At 33.5% G+C, this 25861-nt stretch overlaps 3 protein-coding genes across 6 annotated transcripts; 1 reads left to right on the top strand and 2 right to left on the bottom strand.

The window, feature by feature from the left end:
• Nucleotides 1–215: 215 nt before the first annotated feature.
• On the bottom strand, nt 216–3205 carry LOC18095744 (N-alpha-acetyltransferase MAK3). 2 transcript variants are annotated; one of them, XR_008057784.1, is made up of 5 exons: nt 2942–3205; nt 2731–2854; nt 2285–2340; nt 970–1078; nt 675–811 (listed from the first exon to the last, which is right to left on the bottom strand). XR_008057784.1 is itself a non-coding variant. In XM_024609390.2 (4 exons), exons 1-4 carry the CDS (start codon nt 3125–3127, stop codon nt 605–607), a joined length of 573 nt encoding a protein of 190 aa, XP_024465158.1. In that variant the 5' UTR covers nt 3128–3200; the 3' UTR covers nt 216–604. The 2 variants fall into 2 exon arrangements, 1 of the variants encoding a protein (XP_024465158.1); XM_024609390.2 differs by lacking the exon at nt 970–1078 and having other exon boundaries at nt 216–811; nt 2942–3200.
• Nucleotides 3206–12651: 9446 nt separating this feature from the next.
• On the top strand, nt 12652–16306 carry LOC18095742 (disease resistance protein At4g27190). Of its 3 annotated transcripts, XM_024610967.2 has the most exons (5): nt 12658–12750; nt 12904–13005; nt 14387–14486; nt 14633–14734; nt 14827–16306. In XM_024610967.2, exon 5 carries the CDS (start codon nt 14838–14840, stop codon nt 16143–16145), a length of 1308 nt encoding a protein of 435 aa, XP_024466735.1. In that variant the 5' UTR covers nt 12658–12750; nt 12904–13005; nt 14387–14486; nt 14633–14734; nt 14827–14837; the 3' UTR covers nt 16146–16306. The 3 variants fall into 3 exon arrangements, with proteins under 3 accessions (XP_006370444.1, XP_024466735.1, XP_024466731.1); XM_024610963.2 differs by lacking the exons at nt 12658–12750; nt 12904–13005 and adding an exon at nt 13021–13160; XM_006370382.3 differs by lacking the exon at nt 14387–14486 and having other exon boundaries at nt 12652–13005.
• An 872-nt stretch (nt 16307–17178) lies between these two features.
• Nucleotides 17179–19373, bottom strand: LOC18095741 (uncharacterized). Its single transcript, XM_052449032.1, has 5 exons — nt 18952–19373; nt 18466–18744; nt 18027–18330; nt 17328–17819; nt 17179–17226 (listed from the first exon to the last, which is right to left on the bottom strand). Exons 1-5 carry the CDS (start codon nt 19371–19373, stop codon nt 17179–17181), a joined length of 1545 nt encoding a protein of 514 aa, XP_052304992.1.
• Nucleotides 19374–25861: the final 6488 nt, after the last annotated feature.

Here is a 25861-nt window from a genome sequence, read left to right as displayed (position 1 = left end):
ATTTAGCTTTTATGCTAGATTTAGTCATTTTTATTTTGATTGCTATTTATTTTGGTTTTTAATTTAGTCCCTCAGCACCTATCTAGATTTAGTCTATGATTTAGTACATTATTTTAACAGTAGGGATTTTCTTGGTTTGACTGTGTTTCATTGGCTGTTATGGTAAGTAACCCACTAATGTCTCAAGTCACCGCCATACCCTTTGTACCAAACCATTGCTGAAACATTTTTGGTTTATTAGACTTGATCTTTGCCTAAATCAAATATTTTGAGAGTGAACAGAGAGAGATTGGCTGTTTTGGTCATAGCTGCCACATCTATAATGTGCAAGTATTACAGTATGAGCGCTTCGGCCTCGTATGTTGATACATTTCTATTGGACAACGCCAATAAAACATGTACATCAACTTCAGTGAACAAAATTGACCTGACCAAGAACCCACGTTTGTGCGAATCCCTGTGTAGCTTACGAGGCTGTGCTGCCTCTCAAAAGAGCAAATATCAAATCATCCTTGTAGTTCGCAGCGACTGTGCAATGAATGGTAGAAAGCCCACTTGTTCCAAGCCTCTGTGGAGTTCGGAGCTCAGAAAGCTCATCCATTGGCTAGCAATCATCATGCTCGTGTGTATCGTCTCTATCAGCCATCATAGGCAAAGAGGGGTATAACTCTGGCTGGGGGAATAGCAGCTTCAGACGAAAGGCATCAACTCCATTCAAGTAATAGTGAAAGAGTCGTTTTGCTCTAATAAAACCAAGACGGCCATATAGTGCAAGTGCTCCTTTATTTGTAACTTCTGCTTCCAATGTTACCTTCGAAGAGGAAAGAGAAAAACACAACACAATAAAAGATCAACAACTAGCATTTCATCTTCCCTATAGTAAAGAAAGTGATATGCTTGAATACACAAATATAAAGTTGGGATATGCTAAACATAAGCAAATAGGGGGAAAATGTAGTTATCACGGACCATATTCTTTAATGTGGCATGCTTGTGTTCCAGAGTGGACCACTTATCACCAATTAAGGTGGAAAAACAGTCAAATAATCATGCAGTTCATTTGAGCTGTTCTGATATCCTACATTAAAGTCATAGCAGTTTATTCGGATTCTATATTCTCTCCCACCTTTTCATTCTATGTTCTTTGCCTGATATGAGAAATGAGAGCAAATTCACGCATCAAGGTGAAATAACTAGAAATAGAATTAACGCATCATTCAAAAACACAAGGAATATCAGCAAAGCCAAGGCCTCACAAATTATTGGCTTCTTGGGACAATATTTAAGTTCGTTCAGAACTAAGATACTGCAGCAAAGCATGGAGTTGCGTTTACATTGAATGAATCCATATTCCTTTCTCATCAGTAAATTTCCATTGAACTCGTTTTTTTTTTTTTTTTTTCCATGGAATCATTCTTTTAATTTTTGTTCTCACAATTTCAACCTCGAGATAATGAAACGAAAATTTCTGGGACAGTTCAATTTAACCATATCAATTTATCAGCTACAAGTCCTAAATTGGTCACGTAGGTGCAATCAGTCAATGCAAGTCAAAATCATCACACATGACATGTAATATTTTGGACTTCTAGCAGGGAGCATAACCTGGCAGCACATTAACAACATAATTCATTGTTTGCATGGACTACTATCCATGTGCAGGGATACCTCCAAAGGACTGGCTCACTTAACCCTAATAAAGATTAAAGCAAGAGGAGAGATGGAATTGAAATAACACATGCAGCATGAGGTAACTAAGAGGAGAGATGGAATTGAAATAACACATGAAGCATGAAGTGTCCAAGAGACATGGTGTTACTACAGAGTAATGCACAAACACCAAGAAATTTCAGAAGAAAAGGTTTTTGGAGGTGTGAATAAAAGATACGGCATCACCATTTACACACATGCCAAGTTGCCAGTCAAACTCGAGAGGAAAGCTTATTTTTCCCTTTGGTTTGAGATTAAAGAGCACAATGGAGTAGAAAGGAAAACTATTTCTACTCTCCTATAATTGACAGTGAAGGTAACCACTTAAGCAGTTTCATAATTCTCCTTTGTTTCCTATGCTGTTTCAAGCCCCAAACAGAGCTCCAACGTTTGGTGGTAATGCTTAGGAAATGTAGTTATTTCTACTCTCCTATATGCTCATTCGGTACCATGGAAAGTACAAATAAAGCTTGAGGATAAAAAATCCATACTTCCTTTGTGATATAGTTGTATGAATAATGCTACATTTAGATGAGTACAAACCAAAAGGTACACCAACTAAAACTTGACAAACCTCTTCGCATCCAGATTCCATCATCACTTGAATAGATCTGGTAACAAGTTCAGTAGCTGCAGTACGGAGAGAATTTCACTGGAAATTACAACGTACCCATACACAATACAATTAACGAGAAAAACATGATATATCAACACAAAGCCTAAAAACTATCAAAGCCCACATCCAATCCTTTGTAAATGCCATCCCAAGTGTAGGAAAACAAAGAATGGACCTTGAGTTCAAATCAAATGCAGCCAGTTTATACACATAATCATTCCAAACATCCATATTTCTACCATTAATGTTAACAATGCATGTCCAATTTCTTGAAAACCCTCATCCCCTTTCCTTTCTTGTTTCCAATAATAGTACATTAAAAACCAATCCAAGATACACATATAATCCAACACAACCTAAAACTGTGCACAAAATCCCAAAATGAAAAAAAAAGAAGCCATTACCAATGCCTCTTCCTCGATAAGGTTTGATGACAACTAACATAGCAATGTAACCTCTAAAAGTTGAATTCCGATGATCCCCCATCTTACAAACAACAGTCCCTACACATTTGCCTTTGTGAAACGCCTGAAATTGAAACCCACCAACAAAAACACAGTTACAACACCAAAAAAAAATCCCAACAACATAAAAGAAGAAAAGAATCACACTTACCAAGAAAGAAAGTTGTGGCCAAAGATAAACAAAGTAACGGTAGGTGAAGATGGAGTAAGGCTCACTAAGTTCTTGATCGACAAGATTCATGATTAATGGTAGGTGATGCTCGCCACCATAGCTAACGTATTCAATCTCTGATGCATCGAATTCTTCTTTTTTCTCTCTTTCTTGAACTTCGTCCATTGGTGTCCTTCTGTTTCTTGACGACTATAACCGAAGGGTTCTACTTCTTGTTTGAAAATGTAGCAGCTTCCTTATAAAAAGATTCCCTTCGGCCCTTTCTACTTCTTTAGCTGGACTCCATTGGGTATTGCTTTGTGTTGGGCTTACGAGCATTATCCATTTCTGGATTTCGTGCTAGTTTATCAACAGGTCCATAATAATAATAATAATATTACTAATAATTAATTTTTTTATATTCTAGATTTGCATTTCCTAGTAAAAGTTCAAGTTATTATATCTATTAATATTTATAGTATAGAAGAGAAATGGATATATAAAAAAACAAAAAAAAATTCATTTCTATAACAAATGATAATATTATTTAAAAAAATTCCCTCTTTAATATTTATCTCTAATTCTTATATTTTTTTTACGTGGTAAATATTATGATTATAAATTCAACATCATAGAATTTATTATTTAAAACTCTCAAAATAAATTTAGTCTCAGATAAGAAAATTGATTTTAAATAAATTAATGTTGAAACCAACAAAATAAATTTATAAACTAACCAAAGCAATTAGATAAAATCATATTGAATATTCTGCACAAAAATAAAAACACTATTAATTAAACTATAACTAAAACTGCTCAGTGTTTTACTGTGGACTGCACAATGCAATCCACAGTCAAATGCTGAGCAGCTGTTTTTTTTTTTTTTTTGCTTTTTTACTTCTTTTTTAAGCTGTTTTGTTTTTCTTTTCTTTTTTTAAGCTGTTTTTTTCTTTGTTTTTTATAATGAATATTTTTTTGTTTAATTTTTTTTGTTAATGTTAAATTTTTTTCTATTTAGTTATCAAATTTTCATGACATGGGTTCCGAGTTTGACGGGTTAACCCAGATTTTTTTCTGGTTTTCTTTTTTATTAATTATTTTTTCGAGTGCAGTCCATAATGAAACGCTGAGCTGTCTTTTATTTGTTTTTGCTTTTTGCTTTTTTTTAAGCAGTTTTTTTTCTTTGTTTTTTTTAATGAATATTTTTTTTGTTAATGTTAATTTTTTTCTATTTAGTTATCAAACTTTCATGACACGGGTTCCGGGTTTGACGGGTTAACCTGAGTTTATTTTTTTGGTTTTTTCTTTTTAATTAATTTTTTCATTTATTATTGTAACATATACTAAAAGGCATCAGTGTTTTACTGTGGACTGCACAGTGCAGTCCACAGTAAAACACTGATGATTTACCTTTCTTTTCCGTTTCTATTTTTTTACACTGATGAGTTTAGTTTTTTTTGGTTGGGTTGTTTTTTTTGTTTTTAATTTTTTTTTGTTTTTTTAATGTCTTTCCATTTTTTTTTTGTTTTTTTTTTGTTTTTTTTCTTTTAATGAATTTTTTTTGTTTAATTTAGTTTGTTAATGTTAATTTTGTTTTTATTTAGTTATCAAACTTTCATGACACGGATCCTGAGTTTAACGGGTTAGCCTGATTTGACAAGTTAACCTGAATTTGTTTTTTGCTTTTTTTTTGTTTTAATTAATTTTTTTCATTTAGTTTAGTTTGTTAATATTGGATTTCTTTCTATTTAACTTCGACTTTCATGACAGGTATCCTGGGTTTAACGGGTTGACCTGGTTTTGGACTACACAGTGCAATCTGCAGTCCAAAGGCTGAGCTGTCTCTTTTTTTCCAGTTTTTTTTTCATTTTTTATGCCTTTAGAGTTTTTTTTTTGCTTTTTTCTTTGTTTTTTTTTCTTTTAATGAATTTTTTTTGTTTAATTTAGTTTGTTAATGTTAATTTTTATTTTATTTAGTTATCAGACTTTCATGACACAGATCCCGGGTTTGACGAGTTAACAATGTTTGATGAGTTAACTCGTAATTATTTTTTTTTTTGCTTTTTTTCATTTTAATTAATTTTTTTTGTTTAGTTTAGTTTGTTAATGTAAAATTTCTATTTAATTATCAGACCTTCATGACACGTATCCCGGGTTTGACGGGTTAACCTGAATTTTTTTTCTTTTTTTCATTTTAATTAATTTTTTTCATTTAGTATAGTTTGTTAATGTTAAAATTGTTTTTCTATTTAATTATCAGACCTTCATGACACGTATCCCGAGTTTGACGGGTTAACCTGATTTGACAGGTTAACCCAGTTAATTATGGGTTAATCCGGTTAATTCAGATTTTTTTTCTTTTTCTTCACAATGCAGTCCACAGTGTAAAGGCTGATTCCTTTTGTTTTTTTTTTGTTTTTTTTAATTAATTTTTTTCATTTAATTTAGTTTGTTAATGTTAAATTTTTTTTTATTTAGTTATTAAACATTCATGAAAAGTTTATATTTATTAATTAAGTTTATATATTGACGTTTCTTTCTCATTCATGTTCTACAAACAAAATAATTGATGAATTCTATTTCTATTTATGAAGGTCAATACTTTTTCATGGAAAAAGGCAAAACTAGAATTGCCGTGTCTGGTTGCAAACAAACAAATCTTAGTTGCAGGGTCTTTGAGATCTCCCAAGAGTCCACACTTCAAAGCCCGCACTTTACAAAAACTAAATATACAAGCTTTTTCTACCCTTTTTTTTATATAAAAAATTTTCAATCTAAAAATCAAAATACTTGGACACATAATTGATATTTTATTAAAATATAACTAAAATTAAGATATTTAAACTTATAATATTAGCATGCCCTTGGTTATGTCCATCAACTTTGTTTCTCATAATAATTTTTTTGAGAGCTTATTATAAATTCTATAAAAAATATTACTAGGTGAATAATATGTGAATGCAAATGTAATTAAGATTAGTTTATAAAAAAAAATGTAATTGTGTATTTTTCCTCTACTATATGTATTACAATCTTTCCTTTATCGAATCAATTTCATAACTAATTTGGGTTGCTTTTATGGCAATTTTAATGATTTACATAGTTATTGATAACTTTTACTTAACTGGTAATAGCTATGGTTAAATTATTAAGTAAGATTTTAATATATAATTTATATTATTTTTTAATAAGTTTGATGCTCTGTTTTTATTTTTTTTAGTTTAACGTGGGTGTCCGGGCCAGCTTGCGCGCACCTCGACTAATCCTACGGGCCCTAAAGTTAACGACCATGTAAGCCTCCAGTTACTATCATATGAGCAATCACAGGGCTTGAACCTGAGATCACAGAAAGAACAAATCTTTTAATCCCAAACTCTTATCACTGTCCACCATCTAAATGATTTTGATGCTCTGTTTTTATTGCATATGGTTATGTGGTTTCGGAAATGGGCCTGGCAATGCCGCTTAAGATCTTGAATAAATGTTCTTGAAAAAAAAAAAAAAACAATTGCACTATGTGAATCATGGTATAATTGAGTATACACCAACAATAACAGCAACACTGATAGCCTAAATTTTGTTCATGCTCAAAACGTTTTTTTAGAACATTTTCTTTGACACAATGGAGTTTCACTAAAATTAGGTCTTCTAAGCAAGGTTCCATCCTATTCCGTCTGAAATAGACAGTATATCTTGTATTATTAAAAAAAAAACAAATAAATTTGATTTCACTTAGAATCTCAGCTCATTATGAATTTCTTGCTAAAATTTGAGCCAAGTTGTTTCGATTTTTTTCCAGCCGCTCTGTTCCAGATTTTTTTTTTATGAACTTATAATTGGTGCCGTTTTGAGTTAGGGATAAAAATCTATAATTCTCAAAACAGGTGGCCATGCGCAGATCTTCATCTCTCTTTAATTTCCCGTTACCCATTTCCCCTCTTCCCATCTTTCCTTTATCAAATCCAATTCATAACTGGTAATGAGCTACAAACTTGGGTCTGCTTTAGGGTTCCATGACTATGATGCTAATTCCAAGTTTGAAGTCCTTTCTTTCATCCAGATTAGCTGGCTCAATGCAATTAGGGAATGGCAAGAGGAGTTTGTTGGCAATAGGAACTGTAGGGAATTTGTAGAGACCATTACCAGAGATCTGCTCGGTGGTTGTGTCTTTGTGTCTTCACCAAGAGGAGAGGTAAAATTATGTATTAATTTGCACTGATAAAATGTTTTCGGTAAGAAATTGTGAATCCACATATTAGTTGTGTGATTGACTATGCTTATATGAAACTCAATGAGGTTGGTAATAAGAGAGAAAGTATCAAATGAGGAGCATGGATTTGTTTGGAAAATGTTGAGGAATTGACAATGGAATCTACTTTTATTAGACAATGTGTGAAATATTCAGTTTTTCGTAATGTTGCTTTGCAATATTAGAATCAGTTGTTTATAGAAATCCCAATGAGCAACCCACTAATATGCAGTCCGATCGAGAGACTTTGTCTTGAGTTTCGAAGTAGAATTTCTTCAACTTTCATCATAGAAAATATGATAAAATCAAAATAGCAAAACAAGAAGAAAGAACAACAGCATAGAAGGGATGCAGTGCAGGTTCCTATTATAGAGTTTTCAATCACAGAAAAAAAGGTTGCAATGATGGAAGACGTGAACCATTAGGCTTACAAGAGAATTATTTAAACAAGTAAAGCAATCAGCTGAACGCTATAAGATCTGCTACAATTAATCCTCAGATTTGAAGTTAACGTCATCTTCCTTAATTTCTGATAGGATTTTTACAGCTTTTCATTAGGATCTGATAAGTCTTCATGTTGATCTAGATTTTCGTGATTTGTAGGACAATTGCAGGATTATGGTTTTAGAAAGGAAAAATCAAAGTCAATGTTTATAAAGGAATGAACGTTCTTACTTTCATTACATATGGGAGTCGGATTCAAAAATAACACAATAATGCCCGCCCGCCACTCTCCATGTCTTTGTTTTCTAATTTATTTTTTTTACATTTTATTTCAAAAACTTTTTTTTTTGTTAAGAAAAATACATGAATCAGATTACACAATTTTGATGAAATATATATTTTTCCTCTTGTAGTCTTTTCTATGAATTTATTGCATAATTAAATAAAAAAAATATATTATAAAAAGTTAGATTATAAAAAATACTTGGAACATCAGGGACGCAATTACGCTAGTTTCTATCTTAGATTGCTTGGATCTAATAGTTTGGCAAGCTTTCACAATCATAATTTCTTAAGAAAATATGATAAAATCAAAATAGCAAAACAAGAAGAAATAACAACAGCATTAATCAGCTGCTTATTACATTTTTATTGTTGTGTTTTAATTATATGATTTTACAATTTTAGGAGTTCTTAGTCTGTGTGAACAGCAGAACAAAGGCTGCCCACTTCCTCGAACTTCTTTGTTTCTTTCCTTTCTTTTTCTTTTTCTTTATCTTTATCTTTCTTTTCTTAGAGGGGAAAGAGGGTTGTGCTGCTCGTTTCGTTTCATTTTTCTTGGAAACCATACAGAAAGTTCTTGGTTCTGTTGATTGTTTTCTAGCTAATAGTCTTTTTCTCTCATTCACTCGGTTTCTTTGGACGCGGACTAATTGTTTTTGGTCAAGTAATAATCTCTTCTTTTGTTCTACTGAAATTCTTGACGTTTAGGTGGGGAATAAGTTTAGCTCCTTTTGCTTTTCTAGAAAATCGAGGGATAAATATAGATAAAGTATTTAATATTATAATATGGGTTATTTATCAAATTATATTTAATGAATTTATTTATTAAAATCAATTTATAATAGAAATCAACATACACCTAATTTTTTTTTAATATCATAAAAAGAAAAAAAAACTATGCAAGGCTACACATATTCAAAATATTATAAAAATTAAATACTTAATCTATCTGAAATATAAAAAAAATATTTACAGATGAATCATACTAACCTCTTAAAAAATTAAACACATCTAACAAAATTAAAAATAATTGAAGAAAGACTACATAAGGCCAAAAAAAATCATAGAAAATGGGTATTAATGAAAACATCATTTTTAAAATTATTTTCAAAAATATATATAAAAAAGTATCAATAAAAAAAAATTCAAAATGCAATTTTAGAAAATTATAGGGACTTATTATTTAATAGCTGAAAAAGATGAGGAACTAAAATGAACTCCGTAAACAAATTATAGAGCCGCCATCTATTTTAGCTGAGTTTTTCACTTAACTAGTCACCGGTTTTATAGGGACTAGTAATAGGGACTTATTATTTAATAGCTTAAGTAAGTACTAATGAACATAAAACCCCATTTTTTTTTAATTTATAATATAATTTAGTACTGTGATATATACTTTTAAAAAAAAAATCTATTTAAAAATATATTAAAATAATTTTTTATACAGATATATTTTTTAAATCATATAAAACACTAAGAATATATTAATTTAATATTTCTATAAATTAAATATAATTATAAAAACCACTATGATTTGGACAACCACTCTATCATCCTCTTTTTCATACTAATTTTCATCTCCTATTTTCTACGATACTGGCCCCCTACGTGACCTTACTTTCTTCCTTCTTTGTCCCATCCTTTTCTTTCTCCTTTGATCATGCCGTGATTTTAGGGGTTTTTTTTATTCTTTCTTCTTTGCCCCATTCCTTTCTTTGTTCTTTTATCATGCTGTGATTTTAAGATTTTTATTTTAAGTGTTTGAATAAGCACATGTTTTTTATAATATTTTTTTATTTAAAAATATATTAAAAAAATATTTTTTTATTTAAAAAAAATTATTTTTAATATCAATATAAAAATACAAAAAAAATAATTTAGAATACAAAAAATTATTTTATATCCTATCATTAGCTGGAAATCGCATAATGTAATGATCAATATTATACGATGATAGACAAATTTGGGGCTCTCTGAAGGCGGCGATTCTATTAGTCAACGTATTTTCAATGTAGTAAAATTAAATGTTTCACTATAAATGACAAAATTGATACTTTAAATGAATAAATGATTTTAATATCGTTAAAAGATGTTTTTACCTTGTTATTTGTTCAAAAATGGTATACCCAAGCTCCGGCGAACACCAAGAAGTCTCCATTTTTAACACAAACAAAATACTAGAGTTAGGGATTGCTTGCATGAAATCTAGCTAAGTTCTTGCATAAATTAAGAGGTTATAATATTTGTGGATAGAATTTGGAAACTTACTAATCAAATGATGCTTGTTAATATGTAATTATTATTATTATTATTATTATTATTATTATAGGTGATACAAGCATGATTCCCTTAGCATAGTTTCATATATCAAATATGAGCCATCCAATTACGGTGTCAAATACAACCACTATTTGATTCATGAACCTAGATTGTGTGGCATTATTTCAACTTAAGAAAATACACCCATTAGTTCCAAATTCCCAACACGTAAAAGAAATGTTAAACCTGCGATGAAGTTGGTGTTGGGTTTGCTGAATAGCATACACACAACCAAAACAATAAAATTAAATTATTCAGGAGTCTCTAAAATCTTATTAAACAGATCTAAAATTATTTAGAAAATTATTGCCAAAAAATTTAATCATCTTTGATATCATTTAAAAAAAAAAGAACAAAATGAGACAAATTTCATTGCACTTAAAATCTTGGCTTATTCTTCTTGCCTAAATTCTAGACGAGTTGTTTCGAGTTTTTTCCATCTGTTGTGTTCCATATTTTTATTAATGAACGTATAATTGGTGCCGTTTTGAGTTGGGATAACTTTCTATAATTCTCTCAAAAACAGGTAGCCATGCGCAGATCTTCATCTCTCTTAAATTTCCCGTTACCCATTTCCCCTCTTCCCCTCTTCCTTCCATTGAATCCAATTCATAACTAATTTGGGTTGCTTTTGTGGCAATTTCAATGATTTACACAGCTATCGATAACTTTTTTGGCTGTTAATATCGTAGTCTTCTCTAAAAAGCCAATGTCATGGCATTTCCATGCTTTCTAAAGAAACAATATATTTATTTATTAAGCAATTCATTTAGCTTTTTCAATATTTAATTTAATTTATATTCTTAATAATAATTTTAATTCAAACAACAAGACAGCAGAACACCAAATAATATATTGATTTTACTCATAGCACAACACAATTACTTAATATTAAATAATTTGAAATGGTTAATCTCACAACAAAACACAAAGCAAACTCTTATTCTTAAACTTGCATTAAATATTACTACTTAGAATTTATTAATTTGTATTATACACGAACATATATTATCTTTGAAGGCTTGTATGACCTTTATCTTAGATATCATTTTATTCTTTATTCTTTATTTTTAATAAAAAATTTCTTTCAATCAATTTATTAAAACAATATTTAAGTGATTGTTCAATTATTTAATTGTTTTCAAGAAGATTAGGAATTTTTATTATGATATTTTCATTAGTTTATAAATAATTATGTATTAGGGACATTTTAGCAAAATAATGTTACTCATAAAAAATACATTTTTTTTTAAATAAAAAAATGCATGAATTAAAAAATTATGTTTTCAATAAAAAAAATATTTTTAAGAAATATATATTTTTATTTTGAGTGTTTTCTATGAATATATTGCATAATTAAATAAAACATATATTAAAAAAGTTAGATTATAAAAAGTACCTCGGGACAACGTTGGACGCAGCTACACTAGACTAGACTCTGTTTGTTTTTACGTTTCAAAAGCACTTTTAATTTTTTTTTATTTTTTTCTTTACTTCAAATTAATATTTCTTTGGTGTTTTCAAATAATTTTGATACGCTAATATCAAAAATAATTTTTAAGAAATACAAAAAATATTATTTTGATATATCTCCGAGTGAAAAACAACGAAAACTACACTCTAAAAAACCATCTTAGATTACTTTGATCTAATGGTTTGGCTACCTTTCACAATCATAATTTTTTTGAAACATGCAATAAAATCAAAATAGCAAAACAAGAAGAAAGAACAACAACATTAATTAGCTGCTTAATACATTAATTAGCTGCGTATTACACTGTTATTATTGTATTTTAAATATATGATTTTACAATGGTAGGAGTTCTTAGTCTGCATGAACAGCAGAAGAAAGGCTGCCCACTTCCTGGAACTTCCTTGCTGCTGACTTTGGTGATTTGTTCACACTACCAATCTTTCCTTAACACCTAAGGAGTTTTTTTAAAAAAATTGGATTGATTTTAACCACATATTTTTGCCGAATTTCTCTGTTTCTCAATTCAACCTATTTCCTTAAAAAAAAAAATGCAATTAAGCTTAAAAAAATACAATTATGCAAAAAAAATAAGTTCAAATACTAGATCGAAAACTTTCAAAAACTTTATTATTAATATCTACAAGTCTAGGGAATAGTAATGAGCATAAAACTCCTTTTTCTTTTAATTTATACTATAATTTTGTATTGTGACACATACTTTTTAAAAATATTTTTATTTAAAAATTTATTAAATATTATATATATATATATAATAACAAGAAATATTAAAAAAATATATTAATTTAATATTTTTTAAATTAAATATAATTATAAAAAGCACTCAGACACAGTTAAAAAAAAAAAAAAACAGCCTCCCACCCTGTTTTTGTCCTCTGTTTATATGTGTTTTGATTCTGACAACTACTCTGTTATCCTCTTCTTTCATGCTACTTTTCAAACTTTCTACAAGACTGCCCCTACGGGACCCTTTCCTTTCTGTCTCCTTCTTTTCTCTCCTCACTTGAGTGTGTGACACAGATGGTACTCATAGAGAATTACTTTTAATTGCTTGAGTTTGATCCTTTGTTGTGTTCGTTCCATTAATTCTACTTCTTTGCAAGTCTTTTCCCTTGATGATCTGTTTTTTTATTTTAAAAAAAGAAGAAAACTAAAAAAAACATTGACCGATCACAGCTTAGGTTAATTATATTTGTTGTTGGAAGCGAGCTGGTATATCATCCATGGAGGCGTCTAAGTGATTATTCTGAACCTTTCATTCGTTTCTTTCTTTGCTAGGTGAGTTCTTTTACACATTATTTTTCTCTATTTCTTTGTCACTGTCTCTATATTACTACGCATAGTTTCTTAAGTATGTCATCAAAATGCTTATACCTTCCATTTCATTGAGCAATCAGTACCAGTGCTTTTCCCACATATTTTCTCAAGTTAAGGTAATGAAATTCCTATTCCCATTCTCTCTGCGCCTCTTTTACTTGCAATGACTCACTCTCACGTTTGTATCCTTATTTCTCTGATTTTGGCACATAATTAGCTGCTTATTACTTTTTTATTGTTGTGTTTTAATTATATGATTTTACGATGGTAGGAGTTCTTAGTCTGCGTGAACAGCAGAAAAAAAGGCTGCCCACTTCCTCGAACTTCTTTGTTTTTTGCAGAAACAAGGCTTGATTTTTTATTTAAAAACCTGTTTTCAACTTTTTTTTTATCCAAAATATATATGAAACACTCTAAAAATCTTATTAAATTAATATATAGCCTCCAAAAGCATAAAAAACCACTCTAAAACCTAAAATCAATCTAAAATAAAAAAATCTTTTAAAGTTCATATCATTTTTTAGATATTTTTAAGGTAAAAAAACATATAATCTTAGCTCTTGTCATTATATTGAATCATTTAACACAAAAATCAATGATTTTGGTCGCTAAATTTATTTTCAACAACTTTCTCTTTTTAAAATAATTTTTTTTAAAAAAATTCATTATTATTATCCACAATAAAATAAGTCTAGGCGAATCATAAAGAATATAAACCCCCTTTTTTTTTTAATTTATGAGAGCATGAAAAAATATAAAATAAAATAAAAATCAAACGAGCATGGCTATCAAAAACTAAAACTCAAAATTAGAGAAAAATATTATTGTAGTCCAAAGTAAATTTGTGTTAATGAACAATAATTTCACCAATATTATAAAAGTGTCCAAAGAAATTCCAAATAAAAGAGACACAAAAAAAATCCCAATCAAATAGATAAACGAGCATCAAATATTCATATTGTTTTCTTTACTCTCCTCCGATCTTTCAATGTCTTCTTCCGTTTCTGCTTCCCTCGGCCTCTCCTTCTTTTATTTCTGTTTTTCCTTTTTTTGTTTTTTTAAAGCCTTTTAACCTCTCTCTCCCCCACTTTCTATCCTTTCCTAAGGGTAGATAAAGTTGAACACGTGGCGACCATCTATTAGCTTTTTTTTTTCTTTTTGTAATATTGTTATAGGTCAAACATATCACCTGAATGTGTGATACAGAGATGGTCATCATAAACAATTATTTTTAATTGCTTGAATTTGATTCTTTGTTGAGTTTATTTCAGTAATTCTACTTTTTTGCAAGTCTTTTCTCTTGTTGATCTGTTTGTTGAAATAAAACTTTGACCTATCACAGCTTAGGTCAATTATATTTGTTGTTGGAAGCGAGCTGGTATCATCCATGGAGACGTCTAAGTGATTATCCTGAACCTTTCATTCGTTTCTTTCTTTGCTAGGTGAGTACTTTTACACATTATTTTATTTTGTCACTGTCTATATATTATCTTTATTATGTCATCAAAATGCATTTTTAATGGGAATTACTGCTTTAACTCACAAGTGTCAGTTAGAATCCTGATACCTTGCCTTGTTGCTTTTGAAGCTCGGTTCCATACAGAGCTAAAGGCCTTCTCCTTTTCTTCCTCCCGCTATTTCATTGAGCTCTCAGTACCAGTGCTTTCCGCGCATATTTTCCCAAATTAAGGTAATGGAATTCCTATTCCCATTCTCTCTGCGCCTGTTTTACTTGTAGTGACTCACTCTCACGTCCTGTATCCTCATTTCTCTGATTTTCAGACTGGTGGAAAATGGCTATCGAAAGTGTGGGTGGATCTATTATATGTAAGATAGCAGAACTCATGGTGGAACCAGTAGGAAGGCAGTTCCGTTACGTGTTCTGTTTCAACAATTTTGTTGAAGAATTCAAAGAACGAAAGGAGAACCTTGCTTTAGCACTAGATGGTCTGCAAAAAGATGTCGAAGCTGCTGAAAGGAATGCTGAAGAAATTAGGAAAGGTGTCAAAAAGTGGCTGGAAGATGCAAACAACGAAATTGAAGGTGCGAAGCCGTTGGAAAATGAAATAGGAAAAAATGGCAAATGCTTTGCTTGGTGCCCAAACTGCACGCGACAATTCAAGTTAAGCAAGGCACTGGCCAAGAAGTCGGAGACTTTCAGAAAACTTGGAGAAAGTAGCGAAAAGTTTACAAAAGTGGCCGACAAACGTCCTCCTCAGCGCATAGAATTTCTAACATCAAAGGAATTCACGCCCTCACAATCGTCAGAAGAAGCTTTGGAACAAATTATTGAAGCTCTCAAAGATGACAACGTCAATATGATCGGACTGTACGGCATGGGAGGGGTGGGTAAAACCACCCTGGTGAAAGAAGTAGGCAGGAGAGCCAAAGAGTCGCAGCTTTTCGATGAAGTTTTGATGGCTACGGTGTCCCAGAATCCAAATGTCACAGACATCCAGGATCAAATGGCAGATAAGTTAGGTCTGGATATTAAAGAAAAGAGTAAAGAAGGGAGAGCGGATCGATTATGGCAGAGACTGAAGAAAGTGGAGAAGATGCTTATAATCCTAGATGATGTTTGGGAATATATTGACTTGAAAGAGATAGGGATCCCATTTGGTGTTGATCACGGGGGTTGCGAAATTCTTCTAACAACACGTCGTCGAGGCATATGTTCATCTATGGAGTGCCAGAAAAGAGTGTTGTTAAGTCCCTTACCTGAAAAAGAAGCGTGGGATTTATTCAGAACGAATGCAGGTTTACGTGATGGGGACTCTACCTTGAACACAGTGGCAAGGGAGGTTGCGAGAGAGTGCCAAGGCTTGCCTATAGCACTTGTGACAATGGGAAGGGCTCTAAGAGATGAATCTGCAGTTAAGTGGAAAAGAGTGTCTAAACAGCTCAAAAACTCTAAATTTCCAGACATGGAACACATTGATGGACAAAGAACTGCATATGCATGTCTTAAGTTGAGCTACGATTATTTGAAGTCCAAGGAAACCAAGTTATGTTTCTTGCTATGCTGTTTATTTTCAGAAGATTACAACATTCCAGTCGAGGACTTGCCGAGATATATTAAGAAATACCTACGTAAATATTAATAATATCTTATCTTGCTCAAAACTAGCAGAGGTCATATCCCGCTAATTTTAGATCACGGCTTCCAAGCCTTAATAGTAGGATTGATAGCAAGTTATGGTTGTATATATACTGTACTGTTTGATCTATGAAATATAACAAACCATTCAGTCACTTATTTTTATGATGGTATCAGAACAGTATCTAGATATTTATTTTTATGATGGTATCAGAACAGTATCTAGATATTTGACGCTTTCTACATCTCAGCCCCTTCAATAACCTTATCCACCCAAAAACCAAAAACAATAATTCCAAAAATCTCAATATGGATTCATCACATCCATACTTTGTTCATCAATCAGATCACCCCAGTCTCATGCTCGTTCCAATAAAGTTGAATGGCATCAATTACCCATCTTGGAGTAAATCAATGATTCATGCTCTCACAGCCAAGAACAAAGTTGGCTTTATAAATGGAACGATTCAACCTCCTTCAGAAACTGAACAACCAATAGAGTATGCTCTCTGGAATCGATGCAACAGTATGATTTTATCATGGCTTGCTCACTCGGTGGAACATGATCTGGCCAAAGCAGTTGTCCATGCCAACAGGGACGGAGTTAAGATTATTTGTCAGGGAGACCAAAAAATATAATATTTTTTTAATTTATTATATATGAGTTGTAAAAATAAAATAAAAACTGCATGATTTAGTTTTATTTAAAGAACGTATTATAAAATATATAATAATCTTTGTACAATTGTACCTATTAAATACAAACATACAAAGTATATAAAAAACATTAACTAAAACGAAGCAATATTTATGTTTAATAAACTTTGAAATAAAATAATAAATAATAATTCTTACATATTTATTTTAATTGTGCTCGTCATTCTTTCATAGAATAAAAATCATCGATTATCATATCAATTGTGAATCTTTCAGCAATTTCTTTTTCTATATAGACAATCAAATAATTTGCAAGAAAATCATCCTCCATCCAATTGCGAAGTCTTGTTTTAACAATCTTCATCGCTGAGAAAGCTGGTTCAGTAGTTGCTTTCGAAATAGGAAGAGTCAAGATAAGCCGAATCAACCTGTCAATGAGTGGATAAATTGTTGATTTTTCTGTTTCAACCAATTCTAGACATAAATATGCAATCGATGATATATTCTTTAACTTTGGATGATTGGGTACATCAACCTCATAATGTTGCAACTGAAATCTCAAATGAATTTTTTCTTGGTCAGAAAAATCTTCAGGATAGAACTTGTCAACAAGTAAGCATATATCTTCAACATTGAATAATTTATAGCTATTTCTAGGATCTAAAGTTGTGCTCAATTTAAGAAGCTCGATCGCCTGCTCATTGAATATGTTATTTAGCTCTTGCAATTGCTGATCAATGATAGCTGTAAATATATCAACTCGGTAGTGATGCTCAACTGTTACTGATTTTGTTTTACGACGAGATCGTCCCACACTAAAAAAACAAGCATCCATATCAGGAACTTCAATGTCTTGATGCTTATAAAATGATGTCACTTCTTCTAAAAGAGTTTCCCAACCATCGTCTCTTAACTTCTGAATTAAAGTCTTTGTGCTAGTCACCAAATGCATAGCATTTAAAATGTCTTGAGATTTTTGTTGCAATGCTTGACAAAGCATATCAGTAATTCCCATAACATTCTTCATTATATGTAAGAAGAATGCAAAATCAAATGACATTAGCAACTTAAATAAAAAGGCCGCATCACCACGTTGAGAATAAGTAGATCCATCTAAAGCAATGTTTTCAAGAACCAAGCAAGTTGCCCCATACATTTTTATCAAACTGCAAATTGATTTGAAGTGCGAACTCCATTTGCTATCTCCAGGTCGTTGCAAACCACCTACTTGATTAACTCCTTTACCCGTTTCAATCTCACCAATATCAACTAGATGCTCAATTGTAGCTGCTTGTAAAGCCCGTAAATCATCATTACGATTGCAAGAAGCACTAACAATGTTAATAATAAAGATCAAATTCTGAAAGAAAGTGTGAACATCAGATATTTCTCTAGCTGCAGCAATAAGAGCCAATTGTAACTGATGAGCTAAGCAATGTACATAATATGCATATGGGCAATCATTAATGAATAAAGCTTGCAAACCATTCCATTCTACACGCATAGTACTAGCGCCATCATACCCTTGACCTCTAATATTTTGAACATTAAGATTGTGATGAGATAAAACAAAGGAAATCTCTTCCTTAAGAGTTGAAGCAGTTGTATCTTTGACATGAACTATATCCAAAAATCATTCTCGTATAAATCCACTTCTATCAACAAACCTAATAACAAGGGCCATTTGCTCTCTTCTGGATTCATCTCGAGCTTCATCAATAATTAAACAAAATCTTGCATCACCAATCTCATGACGAATTGAAGACTGAACATTTCTAGCAAAGACATGCAAAATTTCTTTTTGAATTTGATGTGAGGTGTATTTTGCATTTTGTGGAGCATTACCCAAAACAAGAGCTCCTACTTGCTCATTATAAGATGCTAAAAGTTCCATCATTTCAAGAAAATTACCTTGGTTTTTTGACTCTGGACGTTCATCATGCCCTCTAAAGCACATGCTTGAAATGTGAGCCAACGAACAATATCTATTGAAGCTTTCATACGCAATCAATTATTTAGAATTTCTTGAGTAGTTTGTCTCTTAATTACCTTCTCAATATGACATGACTGATTTTTCAAATTCTCCAAGCACCTGGTAGCAAATCTGTGAGCTGAATTTGGATCTTTTTTCCATATGAGTCAAAAAAGCACACCGCTCCCCATCATTAACTTTCTTCCAACAATTGAATCCCTTAACAGTAAATGTGTCTGATCCTGGCTTCCCAGATGACTTACTTGAAAATAGATAGGAAGGAAAACAAAATGCAGTATTTTTCTCTGAATATTCAAGCCATGGATAACTTTTGAACCAGTGAGATTGAAATCGACGAGGATGTTTTTCACCAGTCATCGGATATTCAGACATCAAAGGTTGATATGGCCCCAAATTAATGTATGCCCTTCGAATTTCATCTTGTTGATTAACCGGGTATTCCCAAATTTGAGGACGATTGCTTGGATCTCTAATTAAATGAGCAATGTCGATTCTAGTAGGAGGTGGTTCACTAGTCAATACAGGTTCTTCGTAAACTGAAGCACATTGGGGTTGCTCAACCATAACTTCAACATTACACATTGGAGTTGGTTCACTAGGCTGTGAGTTATCAATATTTTTCCTCTTTTTCTTAAAAAAAGAATCAATTCTTCTTATTTTGTTCATGGTTCAACCAAAAATGAAAACATATATCGTGAGAAAAAATTGATAATTTTGGTGGCTCTGCTAAAAACAAAACATAAAAAAAATCCAAGCATAATCAAAACAAACCCATAAAATATATCAAATTAATTAAAAAAAACATCACTATAACAAGAATTCAAATTTTTTTTGGTAAAACTAGCAGATCTGAGAAAAAAAAGCAAAAATAGTATAATTATATATAAAAAAACATCATCAAATTCTTAACAAACATTCCAAAACAAAATAAAAATAAATTTTAAATTTAGGTTATGAGTAATGAATTACCTTGTTTTATTTGATGAAAGATTAATTTATGTGAGTTTGCCGTCTGCTTTAGCTTTTCCAGCTGCCGTTTATATTCTTTTATCTATCTTTTATTTTATGTTAGGGTTTTAGAAAGTCACGGCAGCTTTATATTCTTCTTTCCCCATAGGGGTTAAAACAAAGCATAACTAAACTCTACTAATATATTTACTATGAGGAGGGCCCACCTATTTAAAACAAAACTTATTCCTTCTTCTCATGTTTAGTGTCCAGGTAATGAAACAAATTGAATGTTTTCCAGGGGCCCGGGCCCGGGCCCCTGCTTGCCCCCCTCTAATTCCGCCACTGCATGCTAAGACTGTTCATCAAGTGTGGCATGATTTTAAAGATCAGTTCTCACAAAAGAATGCTCCAACCATATATCAGATACAAAAATCCATCGCTTCTCTCTCATAAGGCACCATGACAGTTTCAGACTATTACAAGAAACTTAAAGATCTCTGGGATGAATTAGAAACACATCAAACCCCTGTCACATGTAACGAGATGAACGCACACAGTGCATAAAAGGAAGAAGATCGAATGATGCAATTCCTGATGGGTCTCAATGACAATTACAATGGTGTTCGTAGCAACATCCTTACGATGTCTCCATTACCTAATGTTCGTCAAGCCTATTCACTAGTCATTCAAAATGAGACTCAGCGATAGGTAACATCAGCATCAACAGGATCAATAGAGAATTTTTCTATTGTAGCTGCAATTCATAGCAGATCTAACAATATGTTGAATAATTCTACAAACAAACACTGTGAGCATTGTGATAGAAACAGTCACACAATTGAAGAATGTCGGACCCTTAAATTTCGTTGCAACTATTGTGACAAGAGAGGACACACTGAGGATCGTTGTAAATTTAAAAATGGGACATGGGTACCCAATGACACAGGAACTCAAGCCAGTAGACACAATCAATCCAAGCAACAACATCAAGGATCGAAAGGGAACACCAATCCACGTGGGTCGTTTACTGCTGCTCACGCAGTAAACATAGCTCCAGTGCATAAGGGCTAGTCACATGGCATCAGCGCGCCAACCCAGCTAGCCTCTCAATCCAATCTCTTACATGAGATCTCTGCAGAGCAACTCCAGCAACTAGCACAAGCTGTTTCTATGATAAGTTCAACTCATTCCTCTGATAGTAGCAATTCTTATGCTAATGCTGCAGGTTTGGCTCCCTTTTTCAACCCTTCTATAAATTCTGTGTTCACCAAACCTTGGATTTTAGATAGTGGAGCTACTGATCACATCACTTATGACTCCATAATTTTCACTAAAGCTGAATCATCACAAATTCCCATTGTTAGTTTACCCTCGGGTTCTTGTGCCCCAATCACTTCCACTGGCACCATACCATTTAATTCAAATATCATATTAGACAAAGTTTTATGTGTTCCATCTTTTCGCCTAAATCTCATGTCTGTCAGCAAACTCACTCATTCTCTAAATTGTTGTGTCATTTTATTCCCCACCTTTTGTGTCTTGCAGGACTTGGCTATGAGGAAGATGATTGGCTCATGTAAACAGCATGGTGGTCTCTATTACATGTCTCCATTACAATGGACACCTGCCTCATATCAAGTTTCCCTCTCCTCTCATTTATGGCACATGCGACTTGGACACCCATCTCCTTCTCGTCTTAGACTAGCTTCTCCATTATTGCCTTCCAAAACTATTTCCTTTGATAGTAACTGTAGTGTTTGTCCCATGGCCAAACAAACAAGACTGCCATTCCCACTCAATTTAATCTCCACTAAAGCTTCATGATTTGTTACATTGTGATATTTGGGGTCCACATAAAATTCCCACACATTCAGGAGCACGTTTCTTTCTTACCATTGTGGATGATTTCACTAGGTGCACCTGGATATTTTTGATGCAACATAAATCTGAAACCCAAAACCTCCTCAAATCTGTTGTCGTTTTTACTCAAACTCAATTTCATGCCAACATCAAAACAATTCGGGTAGACAATGGATCAGAGTTTTTCTCTATGAGGGAATTTTTTTAGAATCATGGTATTGTATATCAGCGCACTTGTGTTTACACTCCTCAACAAAATGGAGTCGTAGAACGCAAGCATCGTCACATTTAACCGTCGCACGTGCATTACTTTTTCAGTCTCATCTACCCCTTATTTTCTGGGGTGATTGTGTCTTAACCGCTGTCTATCTCATTAACTGATTACCCTCCCCGTTACTCTCCAATAAATCACCTTTCGAGTTCTTATACAACCGCCCCCCTCATTCGATCATTTGAGAGTATTTGGTTGCCTCTGTTATGCAATTATTGTCCATCTTATTCAAAAATTTGACCCCCGCGCCTCACGTTGTGTCTTTGTTGGATATCCTACTAGCCAAAAGGGTTACAGACTCTACAATTTAGAGACAAACAAATTCTTTGTCAGCCGCGATGTTCGATTCTGTGAACATTCATTCCCTTTCTCTCAGTTTCTTTCCTCATCTACCTCTCAAACTCCTCCACTTTCCTCTGTTTTTTTAGACAACTGGACATCCACGCCCGATATACCCAACCCACCAGTCCTCCACCTAACCAAAATGGCAACCCACCACATGCACCTGATATACCCCCCTCTCCTATCCCACCTTCGTCCCGCACACATATCCCTTAACATGAGATGTCACCACCCGTAACATCCACCCCTACTCATCTAGATTAGCCCATCATTCCCCTTACCCCTCCCCGACAGTCCACTCGTACTAAACATCCTCCGGCATGGCATGCAGACTACCACATGTCCAACCACGTCAATCACTCAACCTTACTGCCTCGTTCTGCATCAGGTACTCGATATCCTCTTTCTCATTTCCTTACCTACTCACGTTTATCCTCTGCCCATTGTGCCTTTCTTGCTAAGATTACAGGTCACACAGAACCTACATCCTATGCTCAGGCCATTCTTGACCCAAATTGGCGTCATGCTATGACTGCAGAATTAGAAGCTCTGCAACACAATAACACTTGGAGTTTGGTTCCACTGCCTGTTGGTCATAAACCAATCGACTGCAAATGGGTCTACAAAATCAAACACAGGTCTGACGACACTATTGAACGTTATAAGGCTCGGCTTGTAGCCAAAGGCTACACTCAAGTTGAGGGCATTGATTATCAAGAGACTTTCTTCCTTACTGCCAAACTCACTACACTACGTTGTCTTCTTGCTGTTGCTGCTGCTCGTCATTGGTTCATCCACCAATTGGACGTGCAGAATGCTTTTCTGCATGGCGCTTTACATGAGGTGGTGTACATGGAGCCTCCTCTTGGTCTTCATCGACAGGGGGAGAATGTTGTGTGTCGGCTTAACAAGTCACTCTATGGCCTCAAACAAGCTTCCAGAAACTGGTTTTCCACCTTCTCAGATACCATTCAACATGCCAGCTACCAACAGTCTAAAGCTGATTATTCTCTTTTTACCGAGGCTCAAGACACTTCATTTACTGCAGTTCTGATCTACGTTGACGACATACTTCTCATAGGAAATAATCTTCAAGAAATGGAACGTCTCAAAAAGTTCCTTCTCAAACGCTTCCGCATCAAAGATCTCGGAGATTTGAAATATTTTTTGGGCATCGAATTCTCTCGTTCTAAGAAAGGCATCTTCATGTCTCAAAGAAAGTATGCACTCGATATTTTACAAGATTCAGGACTTCTAGCTGCACGTCCAGACAAGTTCCCAATGGAACATAACTTGAAACTCACTCCTACAGATGGAAAATTGCTGGATGATCATCAAAATACAGGAGACTAGTTGGTCGATTAATCTACCTTACTGTCACAAGGCCTGATATAGTCTATCCTGTTCGAACGTTAAGTGAATTCATACACCAGCCTTGCAAAACCCATTGGGATGCTGCCATACGGGTCCTTAATTACATCAAAGGGACTTCAGGTCAGGGTTTGTTATTTTCTACCACTAACAATGTTACATTAAAGGCTTTTTGTGATTCAGATTAGGGAGGTTGTCGTGCAACAAGGAGATCAATTATAGGATACTATATTTTTCTTGGAAATTCACTCATCTCATGGAAATCCAAGAAACAAGCCAATGTTTCAAGGTCATCAGCAGAAGCTGAATATCGAGCCATGGCCAACACATGTTTGGAGCTGACTTGGTTACTCTTTATACTACAGGATTTAAAAATCCCACAAACAGCTCCTGCACCTTTATTCTGTTATCGCACCCTCACGGCGGAGCGCGGCGTCGCGACGATCCTCGATTGATTTTGGGGTTTTTTGTTTGTGTAAAAGGGAGTCACCACCTAGTATTTTGGTCACTAGGAACCCTAACTGGTCTTTCAGACATTCTAAGGCAAGAGACTGGTTACGTAAAGGGAAGGTATTAACACCCCTAGTACGCCCTAACTAAGGTAAGCTGCTTGGTGTTTGGTTTGCCTTATAAATCCTATGGTGTAAGTGTTTTCTAATCCCATCAGTTTTCCTAGGTTTGACTCAAATTAAATTTATTAAGATAGAAATCCAAGGAGATTCCATGTGCTTTTAAAAGCTCATTTTTCCCTTTGTATTTCAAGAGTTTACGACTCGTAAATCGCAAGGAGAATGGATAAAAATCTAAGGAAATTCAGGGCACTTTAAAAGCCTATTTTTGCCTTAGTGTTTCATACTTTCATGGCTCGTAAACCATGGAGTAATAAAAAAAATGAAATGTCCTTGATTATAATCAAGGCTTCTTTCAAGGATGTGTAATGACTTATTATTCCTAGAAAAATATTTTGGATATTAGCCACTTGGGGTTTCTTTATCCAAACATTAACAACGAATAATAACAAATTATTCCCAATAATATTTTGGATGTTCATCCCTTTGGGGTTTCTTTATCCAAACATTAACGGTGAATAATAGATTAATTCCCCCCAAAATAAGATTTTTATATTTTTTGGAATATTAGCCAATACCGTTTGGAGTTTTACAAACATGTTGTAAAATCCAGAAATGCAAGAAAATAATTTTTTGTTGTGTTTAAGAAATCCATGCGAAAACACATTTTCGAAACTTCCAATATTTTTTTTATATAAAAAGAACGTTCAGAACATGTTAGAGTATTGGTCGTATGCAACACACAAGAAAACATTTTTTTGTTTTTTAGACATATATATATATATATATATATATATATATATATATATATATATATATTTGCAACATTTCATAGAACAAATTGGGTATTTTAATACCAGATTTGTATTTTCACAATATATAAAAAAATAACAAACCATAAACTAAATATACGAGAAAACCAACGATATTATTATTATTATTTGGGCTGGGTCCGGCTCGGCCCATGTGGCTGGGCTGAACCCAGCAGGCCTAGCCGGGTCACTGGCCCAAACCAATAACCCGTCTGGGCACTGTTACAGATTGCATGCGTGAATTACTCACGCATGCACTGCACAGTGCGAAGGTAATTAATTTACCTTCGCACAGTGCCCAGATGCTTTAGTAAATGCAAAACAAGAACAGGGAAAGAAAGACTTACCTGGAGAGGCAGCGACTGGAGGCGAAGTGGAGGAAGACGACTGGTTGTTGCTCACGAAGGACGCCCCTGCTCGCTGTTCACGGTGGAGCCAGGCTTGCCGGCTGTTGTCGCTGCTTGTTTCAGGCGCGTTGCAGACAAAACGGGAAATGGTGGCCCGCTGGCTGGTTGATATTTCTCCTCTGTTTCTCGTGTTAGTACTGGAAGGGAAGGATGGCTTCTGATGATTCTGCTACTACGGTTGAGGAAAGGTGTGGCTTCTGCTGGTTCCATCTGGTTTTGAATGTTATTAGGCGGGTCTGAGCTGAGGGAGAAAAAAATATGAATGGAGAGCCGTTTCTGGGGGGGGGCTGTGTGGGCTGTGTTGATAGAGAGGGGAAGGCCTGTAAATGGTGTTTACGATGGTTGCAGGCTTGGGGAGTGAGGTCTGGGGAAGGGGCTGCAACCGATAGAGAGAGATGAGGAGGTGGTGACCGGATGCTCTAAGTCGGCTAAGACAGGGGAAGAGAGGCTTGTGTCCGGGTGTCTGTGGAGAATAACAGGTGAGTGA

This window comes from Populus trichocarpa, chromosome 1, assembly GCF_000002775.5.
Source record: "Populus trichocarpa isolate Nisqually-1 chromosome 1, P.trichocarpa_v4.1, whole genome shotgun sequence".
NCBI lineage: Eukaryota > Viridiplantae > Streptophyta > Magnoliopsida > Malpighiales > Salicaceae > Populus > Populus trichocarpa.
This window is presented reverse-complemented; position numbering and strand designations above follow the sequence as displayed.